A 14,581-nucleotide genomic window follows, 5' to 3' on the forward strand; every position below is an offset into this window, starting at 1 on the left:
TGGCCAATATGGTGAAACCCGTCTCTACTAAAAATACAAAAATTAGCCAGGTGTGGTGGCGGGCATCTGTAGTCCCAGGTACTCAGGAGGCTGAGGCAAGAGAATCGCCTGAGCCCGGGAGGCGGATCTGGAAAAGTGGTGACCCCAAAGGAAGTCTTCAGTGGGGTGATCGCCGGCCCCACGTCCAGGTCTCAGCTTTGACGAACACTCGGTGGATGCAATGGCAGTGTTTAGGGAGGCCCAGGCACCACATACAAGAGCCCTCTTATACAATCTTTGTGACTGTTCTGTAAATCTACAATCATTTCAAAATGAAGCTTTAAAAATGACTTTAATGGATGTAGTGTGTACATATACATAATTTATGTATAGTGCACACTAAGTTGAATGCAGCCATTGTCATTGTACTGACACTGTAAGGAAACCCTGAGCAGGGTTTTGACCTCAGGGGCGGCTGCTCGACAGAAGCAGTTCCCCCTCAGAAACTGTCTGGGTGTCTTGGGAACGTGGGTGCCGCTCCAGCAAAGGTCTGAAAGGTGGGTTCCCGGGAAGAGCCTCAGGGCTGGGAACGTGACGGCCCTGACCCCACCCTCTCCGATGTCTGCAGAGGAAACAACTCAGCTTCTGCCCCTTCTGCTACCACGAGGTGGGGTGGGTGATGGAGTCTCAGCAGGGCCAGAGTGCAGGGAGGCCCCGGGATCTGCACCCCCAGGTATGGGGCGAGCTCCCGGGTGGGAAGGGCCCCTCCCCCTGGGACTGAGCTCCCTCCCCGGGGGGTTTATCCGCCTGTGCCGCTGTGGGGGGCGTTGCCAGCCCCATCATTGCCTGCGGGGTCGCGTCCCGTGCGCCCCCGACCGCCTCCATCTCTCACGGGGGAAGCTGAGGCTCAGAGAAGAACGAGGGAGGGGTGGGGTCGGCCCCTGTGTGGCGAGGCCAGTAGCGGACCCCAGCCAGACTGCGGGACCCCCAGCCTCGGATCCGACCCCCCTGCAATCAGCGTCGGAGTGTCCCAGCCTCGGCACCACTTGGGACCGCCCCGCGCCGCAGCGCCCTCCTCTGGAAACCGGGGGTGTGGCAGCGCCGCCCTCCTGCGGATGCGGGGTGCAGCTCCTGCTTCCAGGGGCCGGCGGGGTCGCGGGGTGTGGAGGTCGAGGCTGGTGGGGTCGCAGTAGCGCTCGGGGCCACCCCTTCTGCACCTGTCCCGCCGTTCTGGCGTCTGTGCCAGGAGAGCAAATGGCACTTTGGGTTTCTGTGCCAGGAACAAGCTTCCCGCAGTTTCTGTTGGGCTCCTGGCTGCGCCCAATTCCCAGCTTTTGGAAGCGGTTCTGGAGGCGGCTCCGCGCAGTAGCCGGGCCAAAAAGCCGGGTGGTGGGCGGCGTCTGTGAGGTTCCCCAGGTTCGCAGGGGGTCCCTCTGAGCCTAGTGGCTTTGCAGCCTGTGGGGAGCACGAATCCTCGGCTCAGTCCTCCTTCTTAGGGGTGGGCCTTCCAGAAGCCTTTGGCACCTGGACCAGCCCAGGCCTCAAGTGGGGCCTCTACACTCACAGAGCGGGAGGGCCCCCCACAGCCACCCGTGGAGCAGAGGGCAGCACACCTGGTGCTCTATAAATGCCCGCTCCCGTGACTAGACCCACAGCCTATGTGATGAGCTGGAGAGGAGGGAGGGAAGGGAGCACCCAATGAGCTGTGGAAGCCCTGCAGCCCCCACCCCAGCCAGGAACCCCTTCAGTCAGGAGAGCAATGTGGGGAGAAGCCAGGCTTACTCACCTCCTTATAGACACCAGTCCTTTTCAGGAGGCAGAAAGAGCTACGGGTCACTCACTTTAGGGTGAATTAGCTTTTCTCATGGGGGTAAGATTTGCACAAAGGCAGTTAGGGCTGTGGGGGCTGTCCTTGCCTCCCCCACACACCTGCCAGAGACAGCCGCGCAGGAGGCAGAGAGATTCCAGCCCAATGACTGGGGACTGTTAGAAGAATCTAGGAGCAATTCTACTGTGACCCAGTTTCCCTTGAGTCATGGGCCTAAAATCTGCTTTGCAAAACATTGCAGATGTGGCTGAAAACTGACCACAAGGCTCTTAGCTTTCTGTTGAGGAGTCCAGATCTGTGCCATCAGCCAAGTGCCTGGCATAGGCTGCCTGCCTGTCCCCACAGCGACAAGGGCAGCAAGATGGACTCATTCTCCCCACACCCTGCTGCCTGTGATAGCTTCAGACAGCCAGGGAATGGGGGGCAGGAAAACAGGTGCAGTTGGAGGTGCCGGCAGGATGCAGGCATGGCCCTGTTTGAGTGACACCTTCAGCCCAGAGCACTCAAGCAACAAGCTGTTCTCCTCCCACCAACAGCTGGGGGCCTTCCAAATGACAGCTCCTGCCCACCTTTGACAGGGAGCTCACTCCTGAATGACTGGCAGAGGCAGCACTGGCACAGATAGCTACAGGCGAGGGCGTTCTCCCAGACTCCGTATAGCATGGAGCTTCCCAGTATCAGAGTAGTAATGGGGGGGCACCCAGAGCACCAGGGACACAGAACTGCTGAATTCACAGAAACAAGGTGGGGGGCACATCTGGACCCAGGTGGAAAGTGGCCGGGTGGTATTAGCCCAACCCAGAATTCCACCTGACATTTATACGCGAGGCATTGGTTCAGCTGGCTGGGGGCAGTCCTTAGGAGGTCTGGCATCCAGTGGGCAGAGCCCAGAGGCAAGACCTTCAAGGAGGGGCAGAGCCAGTGCCTGAGCACTGAGGAGCACCTCGAGGGGGCCAAGTGGCCGCCAGGGGAGAGCGGCATTTGCAGGGGCAACCTGTGGCCGGAGTCGCCTCACACACACGAGGCTGGTCCAGGAGCACCCCTGCAACGCTGAGGGCTATGAGTGGCCGTGGGGGAGCATGGGCGCTCTGCCAGGTCACCTCCCTCAGTGACAACTGTGTGCTGGGTCCAGCCAGCTTGCTCTGCTCCCTGGAGCTGCCGAGGGCCAGGGCTCCCCGCAGTGCCTGCTATATTCAGAGGCTGTAATTACGCATCTCTGTCCTGTGGGCTGAGTCGCAGAGCTGTTTAGGGAGGTGTTTGTGGGGCCTGTGAATCAGGAGCTCACGAGAAAAGTGGTGGCTGGCACCGCAGAGCAATAAGGGCCTGGGTGCTAGCAACAAGCAGTCCCCTGCAGCCCCAGCAGGGCCCCTGCCAGCCCACATGCCGGCTTCTGCCCCCGAGGTCAGACTCGGTGACCTTGCCTCTGACAGCCAGCCCTGCCCCTCAACCCACTTACTGCCCACATAAACAGCTGAACTGCACCACCTCCAGGAGGCCAGGCCTCTGCTGGACACAGGACCAGAAAAGACCCATCAAGCCCTGGGAGCTCACACACAACTGCACACACAACCACAAGACCACAAGCCTGATCACTGCCACATGCAGTAAACCACACACACGCACAACCACACACAACCACACAGTCAGGCATGCATATTACACAAACACACACAGAACCACATACAGACATACAACCACATGTGGAGCACACACAAACAATCACAACAGCCACACGTATGCATAAGCACGCAGTCACACACAGGTGCATACAGATGCGCAACCACAGCGCCACTCTCCCGCCCCCCACGGAGTTGCCTATGTCCCTTGAGGAACAGAAAGCAAAGCAGGAGACCCCAGCACGCTAGATGGAGGGTCCGGGCAGGAGGGTCAGGGCCAGATGGAGGTGGGAAGAGCGACTGGAGGGTGTTGGGGGCGGCCTGAGGGTTGGGTGGATGGAGGGTTGGGGGAGTCGGCCAGAGGGCGTGGGGGTGTGGCTGAGACACTAGCCCGGCCTTGGCCGTCTGAATGGGGCGGTCTGAATCACCAACTTCTGTCCCAGGGGCCACCAAGGACATGGGGAAGATGCTCGGGGGTGACGAAGAGAAGGACCCAGACGCCGCCAAGAAGGAGGAGGAGCGGCAGGAGGCGCTGCGCCAGGCGGAGGAGGAGCGCAAGGCCAAGTACGCCAAGATGGAGGCGGAGCGCGAGGCCATGCGCCAGGGCATCCGAGACAAGGTGCGCGCCGGGCCGGGCCCCGCCTGCTGGGAAATCGGCCCTGAGTCCAGCGGGGATCCAGACCCCTTCTGGGTGGAAGGGGCTGCCCGGAGGAGGGGCGGGCGTCCCCCTGGGTCTCCTCCCCTTTGGGGGCTTCAGGGTGGTGGAGGGGGTTGGGGCTCGGATTGGGTTCCCTCTGTGGGGCCCAGCCCGTCCTGCTCCTGACCACAGGGCCGGCCCTGACGGGCTTCCTGGGCCCGCATTCCGCTGCGCAGCCCTGCGGGAGAAGGTGGAGCCTGGCTGGCTGCCCGGGGCCCTGGGCCGACGGGTCATGGGGCGACCACCTGGCATGGGAGGGCGCTCTGAGGTGAGCCCGGCCTGGAGTGAGGATGCAGGGAGGGGGGCACCCGCTGGGATTCAGGAGGTGGCCCAGAGTGGCTGCCGGCACAGGGACAGCCACGCGCCGTCACTCCCACTCAGCCGGGTCCCCGCAGCGGCCAGGTCCGAGGGGCACAAGGTACAGGGAGCAGCCTGAGTCCTGAGAACCGCTCTGGCTTCCTCGGTGGCTCCAGCAGGGCCCTGGCTGGAAGCCGGGTGGGCACAGACAGCAACCTGGAGGAGCCTCCAGCCAGGGGTGAGGGGGCACGTGGGAGATGTTCACATTCCACATAGGAGGGGCCTGGGGTGCTGCCTGGGGCCGAGTGCTCACCCCGTGCGCTGGCCCCGAGGGTAGGGGCCGCAGCAGGCCAGGCAGGCCGGAAGCTGTGTTTCCCAGAGGGTCGCCTTAGTCGCCTGCCCTGGATGGGCCAAGATGGCCTGGCTTCAGGGTGGGAAGGTTCAGACTCCCGGGACCCCTCCCTGCTGCCAGGGGCACCCAGAGCAGGTGCAGAAGCTGTTTCCTGGCCTTGTGTCAGCCGCACCCAGGGAAGGGTGGGCTCCACCGGGTCTTGTGGGGAGGCTGGAGCTCCCGAAGTGGACAGAGGTCGACATGGGAGGGCAGGGGCGGGGCAGGTGGGGCACATGCAGCCCCTATACCCAAAAGGCCAGTCCAGCAGTGCTGCCCCGCCCCACCCACGGATTCTTCCCACGCCCTCCAGTCCCTTGCAGCAACCCCCTGCCACCGCCATGCACCCTGGAGGGTGCAGAGCAGCCACTGATGGGGAGTGGGGGCTGGGTGCCCTGGCATCCCACCCAGGGTCACTGGACGTTTCCAGGGGTCTCCTGTTGATCCACTTTGCTGTGCTGGCTCACGCCCTCCAGCTCCCCTAGCTGACCCAGGGCTTCAGGAGGAAGTCAGGGGAATATGCACCATCTGAGCCAGGCAGCCAGAGCCCATTCAGATGTGCTCAGGAGACTGTGGGTATCAGGAGCGGGGGACGGGGACAGGAGAAGGGAGGAGGAGTCAGAGAACAGAGAGAGACAGAGACACAGAGATAAAGAGACAGATACAGAGAGACAGGGAGAGACAGAGACACAGAGAGGGAGAGACAGAGAAAAAGACAAAGAGAGGGAGAAAGACACAGAGAGAGAGAGACAGAGAGACACAGAGAGGGGAGAGATAGACAAAGGAGAGACAGGCACAGAGAGAGGGAGAGACAGCAACACAGGCAGGGAACAGAGAGGAGAGAGCCAAGACCCCAAGACCCCGAGAGCCCCCGGCAGAGCTGAGAGAGCTGACGCTCGGTAGAAGTGGAGGTGGCGGTGGGTAGCAGCTGAGGGAGGGACACAAAGTGATGGTGGGCTGGGGTCTGAGAGAGCTGTGTCTGGGTCCGTGTCCAGCAGGTGTCTCCAGAGTGGGTCAGGTGCCCCCGGCTCCGGCCTCTGCTGGCATGATCTTAGAGGGACACCGGCTGTTCTGGGCCGTGTCATTCCTCTGGGTCCCCAGAGGCAGGACAGGGCAGGCTCAGGGGACCATGTCCAGGCCCCAAGGGCAGTGGGGACAGGGCCAGCAGTGTCAGTGACTGAGTGGCCCGGACAGGATGCAGCAGCTGCACCCTCCAGAGACTGGGAGACACCAGGGAGAGTGAGGCCCAGGAAAGGGGGAAGCGTAAGCACCTCCTCAGTTTCCGTGTGGGGCCCACAGCTAACAGCTGGGGTGCAGGGCTCTCTGGTCAGGCCTATGGGGAGCTGGCCTGACCTTGCTGCCAGGCACCAACCTGCGCTTCTGCCTTGGTCTAAGCCCCTCAGAGAACACAGGTGGCAGGGATAGAGGCCACAGACCTGCCCACAAGAACAGCCCCCTCCACAGTCCACTGGCCCCTCAGGCCTTGGAAGCACCAGCCTCTCTGCTCTGGAGGCCCCACCACACTGGATCCCCCCCAGACCCCACGTCCACACCTTCCCCACAGAGCCCTCCTCCACGGAGCCTTTGGGGGTGGGGGAACCCCGCCCTCAGGTGTGGCCACCTGATCAGAACACCTGCTGCCTCCAGCCTCCCCTGGGCCGTGGCACCCCCAGGCATCTTGGGGGTTGGTTAGAGAAGAGGTGCTGAGCTGCCCTGTCCGAGGCCTCTTCACGGATGGGGACTGGATCCTTTCGGAGTATCCAGCCCCTCAGGCAGTTCCCAGAGGAGCACCGCACCTGCACCTCCAGTCAGGCAGCCATCTGGACAGGCCCAGGCCCAGGGATCGAGAGCGAGACTGGCCCCTCTGTGCTCCGCGCACTGACTGACCCGCCCTTGGCTTACATAAGCTTCCAGCCACCCATGTCGGGCAGCTCACGCCTGGGCCTTCCTGCATGGGCCTTCTGAGGGCCCACTAGGCTGCCCCAGTACACTGCATCCCCCCACCCCCAACAGCTCACACGGCGGCTAGCAGGTGTCCACCTGGTTGCCGAATGCTGGGTGTTTGGTCCTATCATTCCTATTGTTGGTTCTCAGTATTGATTAGCACCCACTACCCTTTTCTTCTCAGGAACACAGTGTTTTCAGGGTTCAGGGTCTCACCTCAGACGTGTCAGGGCCTCCTAGGCTCCCCCAGCAGCCACTCCCGTCCTCAGGTGTTACTTCCTGGAGAGAAGCTGACCAGCATCACGGCAGGCCTAAGGCTGGGTGTGCCTGGGCGTTTGTTTCTGGAGCAGACGCCTCAGAACCGGGTCTCAGGCTCCGGCGTGCAGCCCAGCCCCAGAGCCCGTGTTCCCGGCAGAGTGACCCTGGCCCTCAGGCTGAGTCTAGCATGACCTCAGCCTCAGAATGACCTGGAGCCTCAGTGCAGCAACTGGCACTTCAAGCCAAGCTCTGAGTGTCCCACAACCTGGTGGCAGGGCCTGGAGTCTCCTTCCTGGGCCCAGAGGGAAGGACCCCACACCATTTGCAGACAGGGTCCCCCAAGCCCCAAGGGTCACTCCCCTGACCCAGGAGGTTCCTTTGCTCGCACAACTTATGTTCTTGCTGTTACATGCCTGCTCCTCTGAGCACACCCGTGTTCCTGAGTGCCTTTGCCATGGGCAGCACAGCCTCCTGGGCTGGGCACACGTGTGGCCGCCGCATGCACAGACCCCCATACCCCTGGCTGGAAGGAGGCTCTCTCTGGCCAGACCTAGCTTCCAGTGGCATCGCTCTCCCCAGCACACCCCTGGCCCCACAGGACGAGGAGCACGTGCCCCCTCCACTTCCGTACCTGGAGCTGCTGCCTCTCCCGCTGTGGATGGCTAGGACCAGAACCAGTCTGCTCTTGCTGCCCCGCGGGGTCAGGGCTTTGTTCTGGGCCTGCAGGGCCCTCTGGGTGATGCCCCTGTCCCTGTGGAGGACATTCCTACCCTGCACTCTTCGCTTCACTGAGGAGATCCCTGGAGTCCCAGCTCTGTCAAGAGTGTGCAGGGGCTGCTGAGGACCAGGGCGAGCCCACAGCCCCTCTCTCTCCTCAGTGGCCAGGTGGTGCTCTGGCCGCAGGCCGCTGGGAGCATGGCGCCCTCCTTTCCATCTCACTGAAGGTGGCCCTGGCCCCCCACACCCAGAGCCACCTGCAGCACCAGGGGAGGGGAGAGGTGCCGAGACTGCCCTCAGTGGGGTTGGGGGGCACACAGGCAGCCCCCATTTGGAAGGAGGGAGGGGCCTCCTTGGAGAGCCAGGGGGTGCCCAGCACCAGGAGCAGAACCAACCGCTTCTATGGGAAGGGGCTGCTGAGACAGGAGCAGGAGATGGCAGGGGAGGGGCTCCTCCTGGGCAGAAAGGCTCCTCCCTGCGGCTGGCGATCCCGTGGTGTGCTCCTCGGTCCTGTAAAGTGCTGGTGCCCACTCCCTTTCTAAGTTTTCTCCTGGACACAGCTGCTGACGCCTTCACTGCTCTAGAGCATCCTTAATCTCAGACCCAGGGCCTTGGACCCAGCTCGGGGGTCCTGCCCAGGGGATGGACAACTGGCTCCTGTATGACACCAGGCCCCCAATCCTTCCAGGCCAGCCCAACCCCACTGGTTCCCACCTTCCTGGGCAGCAAGAGGCTGTTCCGTAGTTCCATGGCCTCACCATGACCACAGGCTTCCTGGGCTGGCGGCTCACAGGAGGGCTGGAGGAATGTGGGGTGGGGAGGTGTATTGATCTAAAAACCAAAACCCTGCTGCCTGGCATCAGAAACTTAGAGGCCTGGAGGGCAGAAGGCCAAAATCCCACGCTCCCTCTGGAGGCTCTGGGGGAGGGCCCTTCCCTGCCCCTTCCTGCGTCTGGCTGCCCTGCAACCCCTGGTGTTTCTTGGCTTGTGGCCTCGCCACTTGCGACTTCCTCCGCTTTCATATGCCCGCCCCCGTCCGGGTGTCTGTCCTTTCTGTCTCTTACAAGGACACTCTCACTGGACTTGAGGCCCCTCAAATCCAGGATGGCCTCGTCCCCATCCTTACCATAATCATGTTGACAAAGACCTATCTCCAAACGAGATCACATTTGAAGCTCCAGGCAACATGAGTTTGAGGGGGACAGTATTCAGCCGCTACAGAGGGCAGACACACTCACAGGAGATGAGAAACGGGGGTGGGCAGGGGCTCGGTGAGGCCCAGGCGTGCCGGCTGAGGTCACAACTAGGCAGGATTCCAGGACACCCAGTGCCTGGAAGTAACCGCCGCCCAGGCCCCTCTGCCAGCTGCCCACGGAGCTGAAGTGGCCTGCCAGGGAGTGGCCCTGCTGGGGCTGTGGCCGCATGCAGGCAGCCTTGGCCAGGCCCAGGAGTGACTGCAGGTCGTGGACCAGGCACTGGGCAGGAGGGTCAGCTGCAGGGTGACTGTTTCTCCCCACCTCTGCCACACAGCATCCTGCCCACCCCTCCCTGCCCCAAGCTGGAGGCTTCCTGGAAGGCAGGATGCCAGGGGCTGGGCTGGGTTTGGAGCCAGAGGTGGGGCCACAGCCCCCTCTCCTCTCAAGGAAGATGGGAGCTTCCCCATCCCCTGCTCCCCCCTTCTCAGCTGCTGGCCCCCATTCACCGTGGGGGCTTCCCACTCCTCCAGGCACCCCCCGGCGAGGGGTCTCTTCTCCCTCTGGGGTCCTCGTGTGCCTCGTGGGCCAGGGGGCCGCGCACACGCCTCCTGGGGTTCCTGGGCCAGTCCCTGGCCCAGGGAGGCTGCGGCCTGCCTAAGAGCCGCCGGGACCCCCGCCCTGACCCCCGCCTCCCTCGCAGTACGGCATCAAGAAGAAGGAGGAGCGCGAGGCCGAGGCGCAGGCCGCCATGGAGGCCAACTCCGAAGGGAGCCTGACGCGGCCCAAGAAGGCCATCCCGCCGGGTTGTGGAGACGAGGTCGAGGAGGAGGACGAGAGCATCCTGGACACCGTCATCAAGTACCTGCCCGGGCCGCTGCAGGACATGCTCAAGAAGTAGCCCCGCGCGGGACAGCGGCCCCGCGGAGCCCCGCCCCTCCCCCCTGCAGACCCTCCGCGGAGGCCCCCAAGGGACGAGCAGAGTGCAGCCCCTACGCCGATATAAGCCATAGCCCCAGGCCCGCCCTGCCTGCGCCCGCCGCCTCTCTCACCCGAGGGGCGTGCGCCCCCAGGACCCCCCAGTCCGCCCGGTGCTCCTCTGCCCGCGGGTGGCTGGAGCCCCATCGCCTGGGACGCCCCTTCCTCTTGCCGTTTACCGCCCACCCAGCAGCGCCCGAGGCCAGGGCCGCCGGAAGGGCAGCCCCGCGACCACCCCTGTGCACTCATTAGCGGCGGTGGGCGCCGGTCGGGCCCGCACTCAGGAGCACAGCCATAGCAGATGGGGGGGTGCGGGCGGGGCGGGGGCGGCGGGGCCTGGGCCCCCCTCCCGCGCGCGGATTCCGGGGTTCGGATCGCGCCGCCGTGAGTGTTCGCGCCCGCACGTGGCCGCTCTCCGCCCCCCAGGCTGCCCCCCTCGCGCCCCTGTCCGTCAGTCTCTGTCCCCATCCTTTCCTCTCCTCTCTGGAAGGTTTTGCTTCTTACGAACGCCACGGCCGTGTTCACTACTAAACTAAAGGAAACAAAGCAATAGGTTTGGGGGACGCTAAGCCCCCCACCCCCGTCACCCCGCTCTTCCCGAGTCCTCGCCCCTCGCCCCCCACCCAGCCTCCTGGCCTCTCTGCCGACGCGGCTGCTGCTTCTCCCTGGGGAGGACCCCTGCCCTCGCCCATTGAACTCTGCACCCTCCACAGGAGCCGCAGAGGCCCGAGGCACCCAGGGGGTCTCCGGACGCTGGAGACCCTGCGCCCCTGCCCAGCACCTCCTCCGTGGGCAGCTCCTCGGGTGGGGCCTGCGGGGTTCCCTGCGCGCAGCGGGCGCGAGTGTGGCCGAATCCACCTGGTGGCCCTGCGGGGCGGCCTCCGAGTCCCTGTTTCTCCTCCATTCATGTTTAATTTGCATCACAATTTGTTGAATCTCAGGTAAATGAGGTCTTTGCATTTAATGAGTTTTATCTTGACAGGCGTCGCCTCGCCCCCCAGGCCCTTTCCGTCCACATCACAAATGCATCAAGTCCACACGTGTTTCGGGCCAGGGTTGGCTTGGCATTGACCTTCATGACCTTACATAGCTTTAGAGAAGCCATAACGTTAGACTGCAATACTAACGACCTACGCCCCTCCCGGCAGAGACCACCGCGCCCCTCTGCGCCCCAGCAAGGCGGCCCGCAGGGACGTCGCTGTCCGTCCTGCTCGCCCTGTGCCCTCTCGCTGACTTCTCCCGGGTCGTGTCTTATAAAAACTCCTGTTTTCACACCTTTCAAAGCCAGCTCTGAGCAGACAGGGCGTCCTCTCTTAGAACCTGCGCACCCCGTTCCCAGCGCATGGCGCCCGGGGCCGCGAGCTTAGCTTAGACCGTGGTGTCCTCTGTCCGTTTGTCCTGCGCCTGCGCCTCCTCCTGCATGTCGGGGCCCCTGCGTGTGTTCTCTCCGGATGGAATCACAGCCAATAAACACCAGTGATTTCATACCGTGTGGCCATTCCTTCCAGAGGTCTATTCCGCCAGCCGGTGGGAGGACCGGGCCTTCCCCCGTCCACGTTCTTTCCACGGGCAGCTGCAGGGCATCCCACCATTCTCACCCTGCTCCGTCCACTCAGACTCATTTTCCCCAGGCCGTCCAGCCACAGCAACCTCCATCTAAACCGCAGACCTGCGCCTTCAGGGACCCGACCCCAGGTTGGGTCTTCCACGGAACCTCAAAGCCTCTGCCCTCTGCTCTCCCTCCCACCTAGATCCCCGACCACGGGCCTGTGCCTCTCCTCAGCTCCACAGGCCCGGGTCCCCAGGTCACCCTGTGCTGCCCTTGCCTGTGCCCAACCAGGAATTCCTGCCCCCACAAGCATCCCCGTGGGACTGTCCCTCCTCCTGAGTCCCAGACCGGGATCCCTGAAGGGAAATGTCTGCCAACTTGGGTTAAGGCCAGAGGAGGTTCCTCACCCCAACCCAGAGAACAGCCCCTCTGCCTGGTTGCTGGGGGTCCCGCCCACACTCAATCCGCTGGATGCTCAGCCCACCCCTAGCTGCTGCCCACCACTTGCTTCCCCAGCACGTCCTTGTTTGACCTCCATGTTTGGAAGCTGTTAAAAGATGATTCTGGCCAGGTGCGGTGACTCTGGCCAGGTGCGGTGGCTCAGGACAGGCACGGTGGCTCACGCGTGTAATCCCAGCACTTTGGGAGGCCAAGGTGGGCAGATCACGAGGTCAGGAGATGGAGACCATCCTGGCTAACATGGTGAAACCCCGTCTCTACTAAAAATACAAAAGAAAAAATAAAAAAATAGCCGGGCATGGTGGCATGCAACTGTAGTCCCAGCTACTCGGGAGGCTGAGGCAGGAGAATCGCTTGAACCTGGGAGTCGGAGGTTGCAGTAAGCTGAGATTGCACCACTGCACTCCAGCCTGGGCGACAGAGCGAGACTCCATCTCAAAAAAAAAAAAAAAAAAAAAAAAAAAGAAGCAAAGATGATTCCATGACATTTGTTAAAGCTTGGTGAGGAAGACTTTGCTCAGGACCAGCGCCATAGGTACAGGGACCATGCAATAGGGCTTGCAATGGGTGTGTTGCCAAGGAGCAGAGTGGGCTCAGTGGACAGAAAATGACTGAGGAACATCAAGGGTTGAGGGATTCTGGCTAACCCCATCTAACTGGATTCTAGCTGGAGACAGGCAGGGCAATCAGACAGACCCGTCGGGCGGTGGAGGATGAGGACCCCAATTAAATCTCCAGGATGAGGGTTTGTGGCTAAACTGACCTAGCCAGATTCTTTGCTAAAACAGAATTGTACAAGGAAGTGGGCCAATGGGCCTACCAGAAGATTCAGGAAGTTAATTAAAGTTTGACCACACAAAAAATCTTTGTCAGGAGCCCTCTCTAGGGAGCAGCATGTCTGGGTCTCCTGTAATCTTCCTGACGCTTCTGGCTGGGAATGCCCCAGGGAGCTGCCCAGTCCCAGGGCAGGAGGACCCCATGTGCCCTGCCCCCAGGCCGGGCCCTCCTGGATGCCAGGTGGGATCTGGGAGGGAATGTGCTCTCCTCCAAGCCCATGAAGGGGTGTATCCTGCTCTTCCTCCTGCTGCCTCTGGGGAAGTGTGGACCCCAGGCACCACCAAATTGCCCAGGGTGAACTCTCCCCTGCCGAGTAGGCAGCAGCTGGCCCCTCTTCCTCCCTGGAACTGAAACTCAGTGTCTTTGCACCCACCCCTGTGCCTGTGGCTGCTCCCCAGCAGGGCTGCTCTTAGAAGGCCACCCCAACATCCAGCCACTGCTCGGCCTCCATCCTCCCCCAGCCTCCCATTTCCCACCCATAACCTGGTCTGGACCCCCTTGCAAGCCTGAGCAGCAACTTGGACGTGCCAGGCAACGACCCAGGCAGCTTTCCCTCCGAGTCTTTTTTTTTTTTTTTTTGAGACGGAGTCTCGCCTGTCGCCCAGGCTGGAGTGCAGTGGCGAGATCTCAGCTCACTACAAGCTCCACCTCCCGGGTTCACGCCATTCTCCTGCCTCAGCGTCCAGAGTAGCTGGGACTACAGGCGCCCACCACCTCGCCTGGCTAGTTTTTTTTTTGTATTTTTTTAGTAGAGACAGGGTTTCACCATGTTAGCCAGGATGGTCTCGATCTCCCGACCTCATGATCCGCCCACCTCGGCCTCCCAAAGTGCTGGGATTACAGGCATGAGCCACCATGCCCGGCTCCCTTGGAGTCTAGACCAGCCCTTCCTACAGCTGGGTCAGACCTGAGCTTCTCCTGGATCCAGCTCTCACCTCAGGTGATGGGGTCCCAGGCCTCCTGGGAAAGGCACTCCTCCCCAGATATTTACTGTGCCCCTGTGATTTGTGGCGCTCTGTTCTAGGGGCTGGGAATACTAGTCCCTCCCTCCTGGAACTGGTTTTCCTAGTGATGGAAGGCAGATGATAAACATGTAAGTGGTGGTGTCTGCTCTGGAGGAAAATCGAGCAGGACAGGGAGCAGAGAGCAATGGTGAGGGTTACTATTTCATGAGTGGTCAGGGGGCCTCTCTGTCAGAGTGATGTGCACAGACCCGGAGGAAGGCGGGTGTCCCGTGGGAGAGCATTCTGGGCAAAGGAACAGGCATTCAAGAGCCAGGAGACAGCGCTGCCTGGGTGCCACCAACGTGGCCCTGACCCCAGGCACTGGCTGGGCACCACCCTGCCCCGGGAGTCTCCTCCTCCTGAATGTTTAACTGTATCTTGAACACAGCTGGGCTGGCTTTCAAGCTCCAGACACGGCCTCCTCCCCAGGCCAGGAAGCCATCTCTCCTCTGACCGCCTCCTCCCCCAGGGCCCCTCCTCTCCAGCGCCCTGCACTGGGGGCAGTAGCGGCTACTGAATCGCAAGCCTCCTGACTATGAGCTTTCAGGACAAATGCTAAGAGGCCTGGCAATTAAAGGCCATTTTCCTGGCACCAGAAGTCCGCAGCCAGTCCAACCCTGCCGCCCACCGCCGGCCAGTGGGGCCACTGCGCCCAGGCGACCTGGAAGCGGCTCTGCTGCTGTTGCAGGCAGCTGCCCCTCAGGTGATGCAGGGAACGGTGTGTGGGGAGGGGCACAAGCCAGGAAGGAGTCCTGGGAACAGCTTGAGGGACCCACACACCTGGCTGTGTGGATGGAAAGGGCCTCAGGGAAGGCGCCCAGGTGAGACTTCCGGGGA

General features: G+C 62.2%; 1 protein-coding gene across 1 annotated transcript in view; it reads left to right on the forward strand.

Moving 5' to 3' along the window:
- The window catches only part of CPLX1 (complexin 1), a 44,367-nt gene extending 32,987 nt beyond the window's left edge, over positions 1-11,380 (forward strand). The window contains exons 3-4 of the mRNA XM_003890927.4: positions 3,867-4,042; positions 9,621-11,380. Of these exons, the coding sequence (XP_003890976.1) occupies positions 3,867-4,042; positions 9,621-9,818 (374 nt within the window). The 3' untranslated portion in view covers positions 9,819-11,380. The remainder of the gene's footprint in view (positions 1-3,866; positions 4,043-9,620) is intronic.
- The last annotated feature ends 3,201 nt before the right edge of the window (positions 11,381-14,581 follow it).

This window comes from Papio anubis, chromosome 3, assembly GCF_008728515.1.
Source record: "Papio anubis isolate 15944 chromosome 3, Panubis1.0, whole genome shotgun sequence".
NCBI lineage: Eukaryota > Metazoa > Chordata > Mammalia > Primates > Cercopithecidae > Papio > Papio anubis.